This window comes from Pseudozyma flocculosa (assembly GCF_000417875.1).
Source record: "Pseudozyma flocculosa PF-1 unplaced genomic scaffold scaffold00007, whole genome shotgun sequence".
Classification (NCBI taxonomy): domain Eukaryota; kingdom Fungi; phylum Basidiomycota; class Ustilaginomycetes; order Ustilaginales; family Ustilaginaceae; genus Pseudozyma; species Pseudozyma flocculosa.
In genome coordinates, this window is record NW_006920875.1 from 572,095 (window position 1) to 586,048 (window position 13,954).

General features: G+C 65.0%; 4 protein-coding genes across 4 annotated transcripts; 2 read left to right on the plus strand and 2 right to left on the minus strand.

Annotated features, from left to right (window-relative positions):
• Positions 1-120: 120 nt before the first annotated feature.
• Positions 121-1,304, plus strand: PFL1_02603 (uncharacterized protein; the record flags this gene model as incomplete). The annotated part of the gene is made up of 3 exons (XM_007880119.1): positions 121-171; positions 287-970; positions 1,086-1,304. The coding sequence occupies 3 exons, from the start codon at positions 121-123 to the stop codon at positions 1,302-1,304; spliced, it is 954 nt and encodes a 317-aa protein (XP_007878310.1).
• Positions 1,305-3,767: 2,463 nt separating this feature from the next.
• Positions 3,768-5,738, plus strand: PFL1_02604 (uncharacterized protein; the record flags this gene model as incomplete). The annotated part of the gene is made up of 1 exon (XM_007880120.1): positions 3,768-5,738. One exon carries the CDS (start codon positions 3,768-3,770, stop codon positions 5,736-5,738), a length of 1,971 nt encoding a protein of 656 aa, XP_007878311.1.
• A 1,658-nt stretch (positions 5,739-7,396) lies between these two features.
• On the minus strand, positions 7,397-8,643 carry PFL1_02605 (uncharacterized protein; the record flags this gene model as incomplete). Its single annotated transcript, XM_007880121.1, has 4 exons — positions 7,397-7,952; positions 8,074-8,223; positions 8,323-8,417; positions 8,524-8,643. 4 exons carry the CDS (start codon positions 8,641-8,643, stop codon positions 7,397-7,399), a joined length of 921 nt encoding a protein of 306 aa, XP_007878312.1.
• Positions 8,644-11,822: 3,179 nt separating this feature from the next.
• PFL1_02606 (uncharacterized protein) lies at positions 11,823-13,946 on the minus strand (the record flags this gene model as incomplete). Its single annotated transcript, XM_007880122.1, has 2 exons — positions 11,823-12,314; positions 12,420-13,946. 2 exons carry the CDS (start codon positions 13,944-13,946, stop codon positions 11,823-11,825), a joined length of 2,019 nt encoding a protein of 672 aa, XP_007878313.1.
• Between the last annotated feature and the right edge of the window lie 8 nt (positions 13,947-13,954).

Here is a 13,954-nt window from a genome sequence, read left to right on the forward strand (position 1 = left end):
GCCGCCACGTCCAGATAAAAGGGCGCCCGGTCGGCAATACCCTAGCGGGCTTCTTTTATCTCCCCTTGCCACCATTCCGCTGCAGAGCAAAGTACCACGACAGCCTCATCGACGATCACGATGGCACCCACGCCGGCAAAGGAAATCAAGGTGCTCGTCACTGGATACGGGGTAAGCTTGCATCCCCTTTGCCTGCCGTAGAAGGGCGGAAGCCGTCTGGGGTCAGGAAGACTGACTCTGACAGGCTCGTTCTCCTGCCGCGTCTCCCTGTTCCCGTCATACGCAGCCGTTCCGGTCGGTGGTCAACAACCCATCCTGGCTAGCCGTCAAGCCCCTGCACAATCGACGTCTCGACCTATCTCAGCCTCCTTCATCGCCGTCCGGACTGGCGACTGCAACGCCTCGCCAAAGCTCGACATCGAACGTGGGTGAGCCTCAGCAGGCGCAGGCGCAGGCGCATATCCAATGCATTCAGCTTCCGGTCCACTATGGACATGTCCTCGACACGCTACCCCGACTCCACGGTGCCTCTGCGCCTTACTCGCCCGATGCCAAGCTCTGGTTCGACGCACGCTGCGATTCTGCTTCGGGTCTCGCGGGCGAAGAGGGCAAGCCTTACCCCGAGGGCTATGCCATCGAGCCGCCCCAGGGCCAAGGCGAGGCCTGGGATGTCATCCTCCACGTGGGCGTGGGCGCTCGAGGTGGGTTGGAGTGCGAGAGTCTGGCCCACAAGACGGGCTACCACCTCCCCGACGCTGGCGACTGTCTTCCGCCGCTCGTGGACGGTGTCGCCGGCCGCGCAGAGGACGTTGCGCCTCAGGAGACCGAAAAGGCCATCTCTTCCTCGCTTTCGGCAAGGGACGGCAAGGTCAGAGGGTTCGGACGGGGTTACGAGCAGTTCGACGAGGTGCAAAAGACTCCGGTCGACGTCGACGGCCTCGTGGCATGGCTCAAGCAGCAGGGCTTTGAAGTGAGTGTGGGCGTGGTGGAGCCCTGCCAGCAGAGCAGCGTCACCTGCCTTGACGATCAACGCTGACCTCCCATCGCTTCCGACTCTGGCCCTGCCTGTCCTACGTCTGGACCAGGATGTGAAGCCGTCGACGGATGCCGGCCTGTACCTGTGCGAATTCATCCTGTACGCCTCGCTGTGCGAGGCGGAGCGGGCGGCGGCATCGAGCGGGAGGAAGAAGACGGATGTCATGTTCCTCCACGTCCCGCCGGTGGGCGAGAGGCTCGACACGGCGACCTGTACCGCTCTGATTGAGCGCGTCGCCTGGTTCTGCGCCCACAAGCGGGCGCTTTGAACGGACGTTGACCTTGTCATTCGCGGCTGTCGACGAGTTACGAGGAAGGGAGAGGATTCGACATGCCACCACCCGACACTCTTGAGCAATCTGTGTGAGGCCCAGCGGGGGCGAGGCGGCCCATTGCCCGGCCCGAGCGCAATGTGAGCCAGGCAGGGTTCACCCGCCCCTTTGACAAAAGTCGCCGAGATCCGGCCCCTGCGGAGGCGGCAGCGGGTTGGCGGCAGCCCGCGGGCGGTTTTGATGGCCTGGCCACGCGATGATGCTGTGTCCATCGGCCTGGCCTGGATCACGACCATGGCGTCTCTCAGAGAGGCAGGCAGACGAGATGTACGGCCCCGGACGCAACTCTGGACCATTGCACACGATCCTTGTTCTGTGTGTGTGCGTATGTGTATCGACTGAGCGAGGGGCTAGAAAGGGGCCCACCTTGCTTGTTGTCGACGGCGGCGTTGGAGTGCGACCCAGGCCAACCAAGAGGCCTGCCTGTAGGCACCGACCAGCTCTCTTCTTGGCGGGTGCTTGGAAACGGCCAGGGGGCCTGGCGGGGACCCCTAGCCTGGTCGTTGGGACCGATCGCTTGGCCCTGCTCCGTTGCGATGGCTTTCGACCCCGCTTTTGTGTAGGGCCCCCCACCTTGCCCCACGTCTCATGTGGAGCAGCCCAAAAGCACGCAAGGTGGGTAAAGGTGCAGGGTCACAGGCAGGCAGCCCGGCCAGCTCAGCAGCAAGCAAGCAAGCATGGCAAAGAGAGGCAGACGCTCAGGCGTTCGGACGCTGCCTGCTCACCCACCCACCCCGCAATGCCAGCTATGTAATCCGAAGCAGCCGAGTCGCGGCAACCATCTCGATGTGCACCGTACACGTTCACATCATTACCCCCCTGCCCACGACTTTGTGAGGGACGGCGAAAGCATTCTGGTGGGGCGGCACCACAGCCTCCAGGGCGAGCGAAGGGGACAGATCGGGGAGGCTGGCCGATCGGACTTTGGCGCAGCGCGAGCCAAAGAGGCAGGCAGGCAGGGCGGGTGGTCCAGAGGCCGGGCCAGGCCAAGGGCGCGTCGGCCCGCTCCTCTGCTGCCGAGGTGAGGCCTGGGGCTGGCTGGGACTGAGGCTGCGAGGGGCCTGACTGTACGTAGGCTCCCGCTTGGCCTAGCCACGCCGGCCGCCGTCGCCGCTTAAACAGCCAGGCTACGGGCGTGGCCAGGCCAGGCCAGGCCAGGCGGAGCCCTTTGCTCGCCGCGCCAGGCCGGCCAGCCTGTGGCCTGACCCGGCCTCGGCCCCTCCGCGCTTGAAAGCAGCAAGCAAGCAGCCTGCCTCTGGCCTGCCTGCCTTTGGGCCGCGCGCCGCACGGCTTCTCTCTGCTTGACGTCGTCGTCACGCTCTGGCGTCTGCCGCATCCTGCCTACATCCGGATCCTCTCTGTCGTCGCTCCCTCTCCGCGCCTCAATCAACCAACCCCATCCCGCCAATCGACCACCGCCATTCGACCACCACCAACCAACCAACCAACCAACTTACCAACCAGCCAACCAGCCAATCAACCCAACCATCCCCTCGCTCGTCTTTCGCCTTCAACCAACACCCTCTTGAGCCTGGCTGGCACACCGCGGCCAAGGTCCTTCCTTTCCTTTGGTACCCGCGCCACCCCATCCGCCACCGCACTTTTGCGCCGGTCGCCTTTTCCCGTCGACTACCGACTCGTCGCCACCCGCTCGCAGCCCGATAGACGGCCACGGCCGCATCCTTGCCCACGGCCCCCAAAGCAACGTGGCATCCGTCCGCAACAACGATCACCATCCCTGACCAGGCGGGCCCTCTTTGACGCGCACATCTCTGCCGCCCGCTGGCTGCACCACTCGTCTCCAGCAGCCGTGCCCCCCGCTAGCGCCACGTTCCCCGAGTCCAGACACATCCAGCTAGCCACTCGTACGCAGATCCCGCTTAGTCCGCCAAAGATCGCAGCTCCACGACACCGACACCGCTCAGCGCCCGCGTCGATTGAACGCCGCATCGCTTCTTGACACGACGCGCCACATCCCTCCGGCTGATCTGTGGGCTTGCGACACATCGAGGCGACACCCGCATCTGGTCACCTGTCGCCCGCTCGCCTCCTTGTGATTCCTACCGCGCTTGGATCGAGCCTCCATCCCTTCACCAGTCGGATCTCAACCGGCTTTCGAAAGACCGCTGCAGCCAGGAAAGCCCTTCTTCGGCGCGCCGTTCCATTTTGCACCAACCTTGAGCCTATCCGGCTGCGCCGAAGCTCCCTAAATCCTCATTTCGCCGGACCTCGACTGGCGGGTCTCGATCGAGCACCGCCACGCCCCATCGGAACGCATCCGATCCTTTGCTCCGCAAACCCCCCTCTGCCCCGCCTTCTTCCACCCGCGCGCGCGCGCCGGCAAAGATTTTGTCACTTTCGCAACCAGCGGCGATCTCTGGCACAGGGGGTGCTAGAGCTATGGACATGAACACCACCATGTCCTTTCCTGGGTCCGGGGCCAACAGCCCGGCTCTGGGCTCCAATCGACCACCGCACATGTCGCAGCCCAATGCCGGCCAGTCGATGACGGCGCCCGGGTCTCCTTCGGGCGCGTATACAGCCTCGGCCTTGGCATACGCCAACGCGCAGCTCTCTCAGTTCGCCGCCACAGGGGGCGCCGCCGCCCTTCCCGCCCATCTCAACCCGCACGCGCTCAGCTCCGCCCTCTCCGAGTACTCGATGAGCATGCCCAACAGTGCCGCATCCTCGCCCGGAGCCACGCCTCGACGGCTACCCGGGACGGGCACCTCGACGCCCGGCGGAAACTCGCGCGTCGCCGCCAGCGCCATCACGGGCAAGCGCCTCAACTGGAGCGAGATGATCTGCCAGACCATCGCCGAGAGCGAGAGCGGCCGACTGGTCATCCAGGATCTCTTCGAGGGCATGTGCGCCAAGTTTCCAGAGATCCGCGAGTGGGCCTTTGGCAAGGACTGGGAGGCTCGCGTCAAGAACCGCATCAAGTCGACTCTCTCGATCAAGGGCAACCTCTTCATAAAGGTGCCGAGGCCCAGCAGCGCGGCGGGCAAGGGTAGCTGGTGGACGCTGAGCGCCGAGGCCCAGGAGGCATGGAAGACGGGGCGCGTCGCAAACGTCGTCAAGAACAACAACAGCCACAGCCGCGCCGCAAGCGCCGGTCCTAGCAGCATCCACGGATCGCCCGTACGGACCGTCAGCGCCAAGTTCGGCGGCTCTGCGGCTGGCCATACGCCCAACCCGCCCTACATGATCCAGAACTCTCACACGCACCAGAATCACAGCCACCGCACGTCGCCGCTTGGCCTTGGGCTTAACTCGACGCCGTCCGGGCATCTCAAGAACTCGTATGGCAACTTCGGATTCGGCGAGGGACTAGTCTACGGCAGCAACCAAGGCATCGGCTCCGATCCTACGGGCGCCAACAGCGGTGGTGGCAATTTCAACAACGGCAATGGTGTCGGCAACGTCTCGTCAGATGCGCCGCAGATGCCCATGGCACAACCATCGCAGGGCGGTATGTTGGGCACGGCTGGCACCGGCAACGACACCCAACCCAATCTCCAGCTCAAGCAGGAAGGCGGCGGGGGCCAAAATGTCGGCGCAGACATGATGTCTGGCGCACCCTCTCAGCTGCCCGCCATGTCTGGAGCCGATTTCTCCGGGCTGGGCTTTTTCAGTGCCGAGCAGCCCCTTGGCGCGGCCCAGAGTGTTGCACACCTCGGCGGGCCCCAGTCGATGCCCTTCCCCGCATCGAGTTCGAATCAGCAATCTGGCATGGGCGACTTTGGCCCACTCGACAGTGCCGACTATTCGGCCCTCTTTGAAGGGTTCGCCGGATTGGTCAGCAGCAACGGCGGCGACCTCGGGCTCGGCGGCCAGCAGGGCATGGGCATGGGATCGCCCTTCGACTTCCAAAACGCGCCTCATCCCTTTGGCGGCAGCATCCCGGGCGCATACACGCTGCTGCAGAACCAGTCGAGCAACAACAGCGGCAGCGCCACCGGGGGAGGCAATGGCAGCACCAGCAGCCTTGGCCAGTTTGCGGGCTTCGGTGCCGGGTCGCCCTATGGGTCCTTTGGGGGCACGCCAATGCCAGGGCAACCAGGCGGCGGCTCGGGGGCGTCAGGCAGCGGCACGAGCGGACAGACGCCATCTGCGCCGAGCGATTTCGGCACGACGACGTCCAGCAGCCCCTTTACGAGCGGTGGCGGCGGCGGCATCGAGATGCCCAGCCCGGCCGATTCGACGTGGTTCAGCTACACACCACTAGTGGAGCCTACCAACCAGGCGCCCGGCCAGAACACGTCGGCGCTCGGCCAGCTCGGCGGCGAAGGCAGCAAGAAGCGACGGGCGTCCGAGGGGTTGAAGGACATCGGCGAGCTCCAGCTGCCGCCAGCCGAGGCCGGCTCCTGATCATGCCCCGGCTCTCTGCTTTCCCACCCCGTCGCCGCTCAACCGCGTTCCTGCCTTCCTGCCCGCCCGATTCCGTCAGCCCTCTCTGCCTTCTTGCCTCCACTGCTCGCCACCGTCACCCGCATCGCCCTTCACCAAAGTCACATCGACCTGTACTTCTTAGATACCATTTGCCGTTCGCCCTGACCCCTTTCCCCCTCTTCCATCCGCCATACCTTTTCCTTTTGGCTCTACCTCGCTCGCGGCCGCCATTGGCCGCCTCTCTCGCCGTCGCCGTCGTCGGTGTCCCTCACCTTCACCTTCACCATCATGGTCATCGATTCGCGACAACAGCAACGACCTCAACGGCGACACTGTCATCGAACCATCGACGGCATGCCCTCTCTCCCCGCTTTTGGTTTTCTTCTCTTCTCTTCTCGTATCCCACTCTCTTCTGCCCCCTTGCCCACCCCGCGTTCCGTCTCGTCATACTCGCTCGCTCGCGCTTCACAACTGTACTCTCAACGTCGCCCGACGAAGCAAGGAAGAGCACCACGCTAACCCACCCCATCTTGGATGCGCGTACTGCCTCTGTGATGAGCGTGCGTCGAGAGGGAGAGGCTAGATAGATGCCTGCGTGCGTGCATGGTTGCCCGTGGGTCTGCCTGCCTGCCCGTGGGTCTGCCTGCCTGCCTGCCTGCCTGCCTGCCTGCCTGCCTGCCTGCCTGCCTGCCTGCCTGCCTGCCTGCCTGCCTGCCTGCCTGCCTGCCTGATCGCCGATCGCTCGAGGGGCCTTGAAGCCTGGAGCGGCTCGGAGACAGCGGCTGCTTCGGGCCAGCGACGATGATATCGAACAGACGCGTTCAAAAAGAACGCCAGGCACAAAGGGTCGTCAAGGTCATGCGATGCGCTCGGGTCGAGAGGATCAACGTGAGGTGGGCAGGGTAACGCGGGGGATAAGATAAGAAGGCTTGGAGGGGAAACGGATGGGGACAGAGAGCGAGAGAGGGAGGAGGAGTAGGGAACGACGGCACGGTTTTCGATGGGTCGGGAAAGACGCGAGGGGAAGCCGGGTATTACGAGAAGGACAAAAAGGTTTGACCACCAACGCGAGAAGGTGAGATAGAGAGCCAACAAGGGCTCCCGAGAACCGTGCCTGGTTCAGGGCGCCGCGCTGCCTCCAGACCGTCAAGGCGATCCGACACCGACACGAGGTGAGGCGCGTGTCGGCCGTGGTGGAGCCTGACGTGTGGCCTAGACGACGAAAGCGAGGGCAGGAGGGATATATGCGACGTGGAAGGTGAGAGGGTGGGGCTGACTGGCCAGGGCTGTGCCGGCGCGTGCAAAGCGATGCGGCTTTCGCGCGCTTTGACGGCACGGGCGCAGACCTAGTCATCTCTATGGACTGGCGAAATCGGAGAAGGCGATGCCGGCTGACCGAAGGGGGGCAGCGACAAGAATGGGGTATTCTTTGAGCCGTATATGGTTGCGCGCATGTCGGCGGCGAGGTGGAATAGCGGTGGTGCCAAAGGCGCGGGGAATATTATGCGAGGTTGCTGGCTGCTGGATGACCGTGAAGGAATCGTCGTGAAAAGCTGCTGGGTTGTCGTCGTTAGGATGCAATCGGATCGCGATCGGGATCGAAGAGTCGAGTCGACAGGTCGGACCTCGGTCTCCGCTTAGGCGGCGGCGGCAACGGGCGCCGAGGCCTCTGGTGCGGCAGCGGGGACGGCGGCAACGACGGGGGCAGGGGCAGCGGGCTTGGCCTCCTCCTCGGCCTTCGTCTCCTCGGTCTCGGCGGCCTTCTCCTCGGCAGCGGGGGCGGCCTCGGTGGCGGTCTCCTCCTGCTTGTCCTCCTCAGCAGCGGCGGCGGGCTTGGCCTCGTCCGACTTCTTCTTGTGGAAGAGGGCGCCGACGCGTCCGCTCAGGCGGCGGCCGAGCTTCTCGCGCTGCGCAGGAGTGGGAGTGGGAGAGTCCTGCTTCTTGGCGGCCTCGTCGATCTTGACGGCCTCCTCAGTGATAGGGGCGGCCTCGATGACGGCGGGAGCCTCGACGGGCTCGGCGGCGGCCTCAGCCGGGGCGGCAGCGGCAGCGGCAGGGGCCTCCTCGACCTTGGGGGACTCCTCGGCGACGGCAGGGGTCTCCTCGGCCTTAGCCTCAGTGACCTCAGCAGCCTCAGTGGTCTCGGCGACGGGGGCAGCGGCCTCCTCCTTGGGAGCCTTCTCCTTCTTGGCGCTGTTGGTGATGGACGGAAGTGGGCAGGGGGGTGAGGTGGGGTTGCCTTTAGCCGTCTGTGAGACCGAGACGAAGATCGCCCGCGGTGCGTCGGTGTTACGTGCTGCGGCGCCACACTTACGTCTTCTCCTTGAAGAGGCCGATGACCTTGCCGAAGAGCGACTGGCGCTTCTCCTTCTTGGGGGTGGTCACCTCCTCCTTGGCGGCCTCCTCGGTGGTCTCCTCAGTGGCAGGGGCGGCGGCGGTGGCGGCAGCGACAGGCTCGGCCTCACTGCAGATGAGCCAAGACAAGCAACAAAGGAGATATCGCGTCAGTGTGACTGCAATCTCACGTTGCCCTCAAGCGTACCTTGCCTCAACGAACACTCACGTCTCGGCAGCGGCGACGGGGGTGGCCTCCTCAGCCTTGGTCTCGGCGACGGGCTCGGCAGCGGCGGGAGCCTCGGTGGCAGCAGGAGCCTCGGCCTGCGGGTGGAGTGGCGACGGAGAGTTCACGGTAAAAATCAGCGAATCAGCGCGTGTGTCCAGAACGGAGCGAGCTCAGGGCAGGCAGCAGCAGACTGCAACTCACGGTAGCGGCGGGGGCCTCGGTGGTCTCCTCGACCTTGGTCTCGGCGGGAGCGGCAACGACGGGCTCCTCGACCTTGGTCTCGTCGACGACGACGGGGGCAGTCTCAGCGGGGGCGGACATGACGATTGACTGTGGAAGCGACAGAGCGGCAAGGCGGGAGACGGTACAAGGCGGTCAGTCGACATGTGCTGTGAGGGGCGTCGACGGCGGCGCCGTGACGGGAGCGGCTGTCCGTGGCGCAGGCTCGTCGAGCGACAAAATCGTCCGGGGACGACGCGTCCGGCGTTGCGGGGCACGCGCGGCGTGGCTCGACTCACGGTTAGGGCTAAGAGCTGGTAGGGGTGTTGGTGGTGATGCTGGACGTGTTGGTGAGAGACGGGATCTCGGTGGACGTGGTGTGAGGTGGCAGGGTAGAGGGGAGGGGGCGGAGAGGTGGGTTGGACGGCCGGTCCAGGGGATATATAGGGCGGGGCGGAAAGCCAGCCAGGGAGGCAGCTGCGCGGGCCAGGGGGGGGCAGGGCGGGCGACCCTCACCGAAAAAAAAAGTGGGACGGCGGCGTGTCAGGGGCATCCGGCAGGTTGGTGGCGCGCGAGCTAGCCTGACGCAAAAGCACGTATGTACGGCGGTGGCTCGACGCACGCACCTGTGGCTCGGCGGGACAGGCCGATACGTACTCTGGCGCAGCTTGGATGGCCTGGCCCTAGCCTGGCCTGGCATGGCCTACATTCAGCTGGCGGGAAAGGACGCCGCAGGTCCGTTGCGCTGCCTTGTTGGCTGGCTTGTCGGCTGGCTTGGCTCAGCCTTCAGCGTGTGTGTCTGCCTGCTCGCCTGCCTGCCTGTCTGCCTTGGCTGGCCCATTTTTGACCGGCCACTCCGAGAGGGGCGGGCGTACTCTACCTGTGTGTGAGCTTGAGCCCTTTCCCCCTGACTGGGCTGCTACGGATAGGCCAGGCCAGGCCAGGCCCACCTGCAGGCGGCCCCTTGGCTCGGTGGCTCGCAACTGCATGACTCGCGGGCGACGCCGAGGATCCTTCTGGAACGATGTACGGGGTGCACGCGCGCGCACTCGACCTGGTGTTGCTCTTTTTTTTTGCCTTTTGAAAAGGGCAGGGGCGGGCGGCGTCGCAACCGGCTTGCACCTAAATTGTGATTGTGGGCGCTCGCTTCGCCCATCATCACAAGCAAGCACAACTCGAAGCAGCAGCAGCAGCAGCAGCAGCAGCAGCAGCAGCAAGCAAGCAAGCAGCCTTGGGCCGTCGGACCTCTTCCGATCCAATCATCGCATCTCGTGGTTGCCCGCCCAAGGAAAGAGCCTGCGGCCTGCTCGCTCGCTGGCACAAGAGGCATTCTGCCGTGATGCTGCCGCGTATACGGCACCAGCAGACAAGCAAGCTGAGCCAGACCAAGCCAAAGACGAGGCCGGACGAGGCCAGGCCAGGCCCGTCGGCGCACGTACGGGTTTTCGGCGGCCGCAAACGAGCTCCGATGTCGACGCCGCCTGGCGCTCCCGTGGCCTGCTCCTTTCCGTGCATTTGTAACTGCTTCTGCTCGGCCGGCGACTATCGTAACCCGTCCCGGCGTGGGTCGGTGGGTGTATGTACATCGACGAGGGGCGAGGATGTGACGCAATGGTTGCTACGCTGCGCGCTGCATGTTGACTCCCTGCCGGGCTACGGCCGAGCAAGCAGGCAAGCAAGGCAGGCAAGCATGGCCGACGATACGATGCCTTGGGAGGGGGTCCAGGCTGGGCGCCGCGCCGCGCCAAAACCGGCTGGCTGGCAGGTTTAACAGGCAAGCAGCTTGTCTGTCTCAAAGGCCCGGCGGCCACCGCCGCGACGTGGGACAAGGAGCGCATGACCTTTGTCTCGCCGGCCCCGCCAAGACGGCCTAGGCGTACGGGCCGCGAGAGGGGGCGGCGCTCCAAACGCAACGTACTCGTAGCGCGCCCACCTTCTTGCCTGCCGTTCTACAAAGAGGCAGGGGCGAGGCCGGCCGGGCAAGGACGATTTCAGGGGCGCGGGGCGTGAGGCAGGCATCATCATCGATCGAAGGGCGCGGCGCGGACCGAGGGCGACGACGTGCGTGGGTGCGTACGGCTGCTCCCGACGTCGGCGTCCGCCACCGTACCCTCCTAGGCTAGGCCTACAGCTAGCTCTGGCCTCTCTGCCCGTTGTATGGTGTGCATGTGCCTCGGATGGCGCGCAGAAGCGAAGGCAGCAGAGGCGGCGGATAAGCAATCGTATCGATAAGCAGCAGCTGGCGGTCGGTTGGTGCTGCGTCGGGCTGGAAACCGAAGAGGAGGACAGGCAGGCAGGCAGGGCCAGGGTCCACCACGACGGGCCTTCTCTCTCTGCCTTGCTTGCTTGTTCGGCGCACTCAGCCACCCACCAGCCACCGTGGATTCATCCCCTAGCCTGCCATGAGGGCCATCGGGATCAATATCCGTGTCGGTGCTGATGGCTGGCCGCAAGCAGAGGCGTCGAACAGCAACCACGCTGGAAGGGGTGGCAGCAGGTAGGCCTAGCCTGGCAGCCCAAGCCTCGAATCGGCAGAGGCCCCCAACCTAACCAACCGCACGCACGCACGCACGCACGCACGCTTGCTTGCGCACCCGAGCAAGGAGATCAGCAAGGTGCATGCGTTTGGATGCATAAACCTGCGACACCGCCCCCTGCCCGCCCGACAGCCTACCTGAGCCAGCTTTGCCTGCCTGCCCGCCCTATCGTATGCCTGACCATGCCTGCCCGCCTGCCCGCGTCCGCTGCACAGAAGGATGAAGAATCCGCACGTACCAAAACTCCACGCCTGCCAACAGGCGGCACCCGCGGGGCAGGTTTGCCACCTCACAAGCAAGCTCAAGACAGACGCGCGCAGCTACACGGCACCGCCCGGTTGCGCCAAGCTGGCGTGGCCGGCATCACGCGCCATTAACAAGACGCTCTTGCACAGACACACAACGGGCTCTCTCAACGCGGATCGGCTTCGGGATTCCGCCGTGCAAGCACCACGGCGACGGCGACGACGACGGCGACCATGGCTGGGCTGCTCAGGCTTGGGATGCGTGCCGGAACACCTGGTGAGCACGCCGCTACAGCGCCGGTCGTACGCAAGGTAGGATTTCAGATCGGTATGACGCTTCCCCGGTGCGCCCGGAGAACAAGACGATGGGAGTTGTTACAGGTGCCTCGCCGTCGGGGCAAAAGAGGACGGATCGAGATTGGGGAAGAGGTGCGGGATGGCAATGCAACCGCAAGGTAGGAGGCTCGCGAGGAAGACGGCGACGCCGGGCGAGACCGGCTCAAGCGCGCGCGAGCTGTCCCTGGCCGACGAGGAACCTTCCGATCTCGTGGTAGAGCTCCTTGGACTCTTCGAGAGTGAGCTGCGTCACGATCGTCTGCAGCACCGACCCGACGGTGACGTGGTGCTCGCGGATGAGCGACGAGTAGTAGACGTAAGAAAACAGGCCCATGAGGAACTGGCAGTCGAAGCGATCCGTCAGACCGCCATGGCCCGGGATGCTGTCGCCAAAGTCCTTGATGTTGAACGCCCGCTTGAAGCCGCTGGCAAAGAAGCCGCCAAACGGCGCCACCAGGCTGGCAAACGCCGCCATCACCAGCGCGTGCAGCTGGAACGGCGTCCAGGGCAGCGAGACGATGCGCTGACCCGCCACCGACGACACGGCCGCCGACACGGCGGGCGGCAGCGGCAGATAGTGCCAGAAAAAGACGGGGTTGACGTCGCAGCGGATCTCCTTGAAGGCGTTCATGCCCAGGCTGACGGCCGGGCAGATCTGCAGGCCGGGGCGGGAGGGAAAATCGCACAGAAAAGGCAGCTAGTCAGCGCTGGGTCGGCTTCGGCGAAGCAGTGACAGAGACAAGGCGACGACGTCACTCACCATGTAGTTGTACCTCTGGAAGAGGGTGGCCCAGCCGTAGGCAAAGAACTCGGTGATGACAAAGGCGCCGACAAAGCCCTCGACCGTCTTCTTGGGGCTGAGGCTGATGAGGGGCGTCTTGCCAAACGTCATGCCGCAGACGTAGGCAAAGACGTCGTTGCAGATGACGAGGCTGGCGGGCACCCAGAACCAGATGAGGCCCTCGAGGATGTTGTTGACGATAAAGTGGCTCGAGAAGACGATGAGGAGCAGCGACATGTGGACCCAGCAGAAGAGGCCGAACTGGTGCTTGAGGTTGGGGCGGCTCAGGTTCGAGACAAACGCCATGAAGCCAAAGACGTAGAGCATAAACGAGAGGAAGCGGTGGTGGCGCGCAAAGGGGATAAAGTAGGCGTCGACAAAGACAATGTGCTTGAAGTAGTAGATGATCGACTCGCCGTAGAGGAAGTAGTTGCAGACGGCGAAGAAGTACCAGCTGAGCGTCTTGCTCCACAGCTCCTGCCGCCGGCCCTCGGCCTTGCGGGCGAAGCGCTCCTCTTCGTTGTCCTCGACCTCGCTCGTGGCGGCGCTGGTGGGCGCCGAAGACATCCGGCTCGACCGACCTCCGCCGCCGCGACCCGTGACCGAGGGTCGGCCGGGGATGTTGAACAGCGCGACAATCTCGCGGTAGACGAGCGTCTGCGAGACGAGCACCAGCAGGATCATGTAAGGGTGGCCGAGGAGCAGCAGGCCGATGAAACCGAAGATCATGACAAACGTGAAGAGCGTGCGCTCCCAGATCTTCTTCCATTTGGCCGCCTTGGCGGCGGCAGCGTCGGCAGCGGCCTTGTCACCCTCGGCCTTGGACCCGCCGACCTTGGACGAAGCGTCCGAGCGCTTGGCGGGCGTGGTCGAGGAGCGGCCGGAGCTGACCGAGACGGGAGCGGACTGGCCGTTGACCTCGAACGTCGTCTTGGGGGCTGACTGTGTGGCCGAAGACGGAGTCGACGCTGCTGGTGCGGGGGCTGGGGTCGGTGCCGATGCTTGTGCGACAGGCTTGACATCGGCGACCTTGGGAGCCTCGGGAGCGAAGGGGGCGGGCGGTGTGGGCACAGCGGTGCTTGGCGACGACGCCGAGGGTGCGGATTTAGCGATCTGGGCGCCGTTGACACTGTTCGAGGAGCTGGCGGCGATGCCATTGCTAGCCGGGGCGGGTGCGGCGGCGGCCGGAGCTGGGCCGTCGTCTCCGAGCTTGGGGCTGCCCTGCTCCGGCGTGCTGGCCGGAGACTGGCTCTGGGACTTGATGGCGGATTTGGACTGCTTTTTGGCGAGCTGGGCCGCCTTGGCCGCCTTTTTCTGGGCCGTCCTGGTGACGGGCGCCGGCTTGGGCGCCTCGACGACGGGCTCGGGCTCGACTTCGGACTCTTCGTCGCTCTCGATCTCCTCGACGGCAAGCGCCTCGAACGCCGTCTTTGAGGCGTACCTGCCGCCGCCATTGCGGGTCGAGGGACCAGTGGCCGAGCCGCCGGACTTGGAGGCGGGGGCCATGTCTGCGG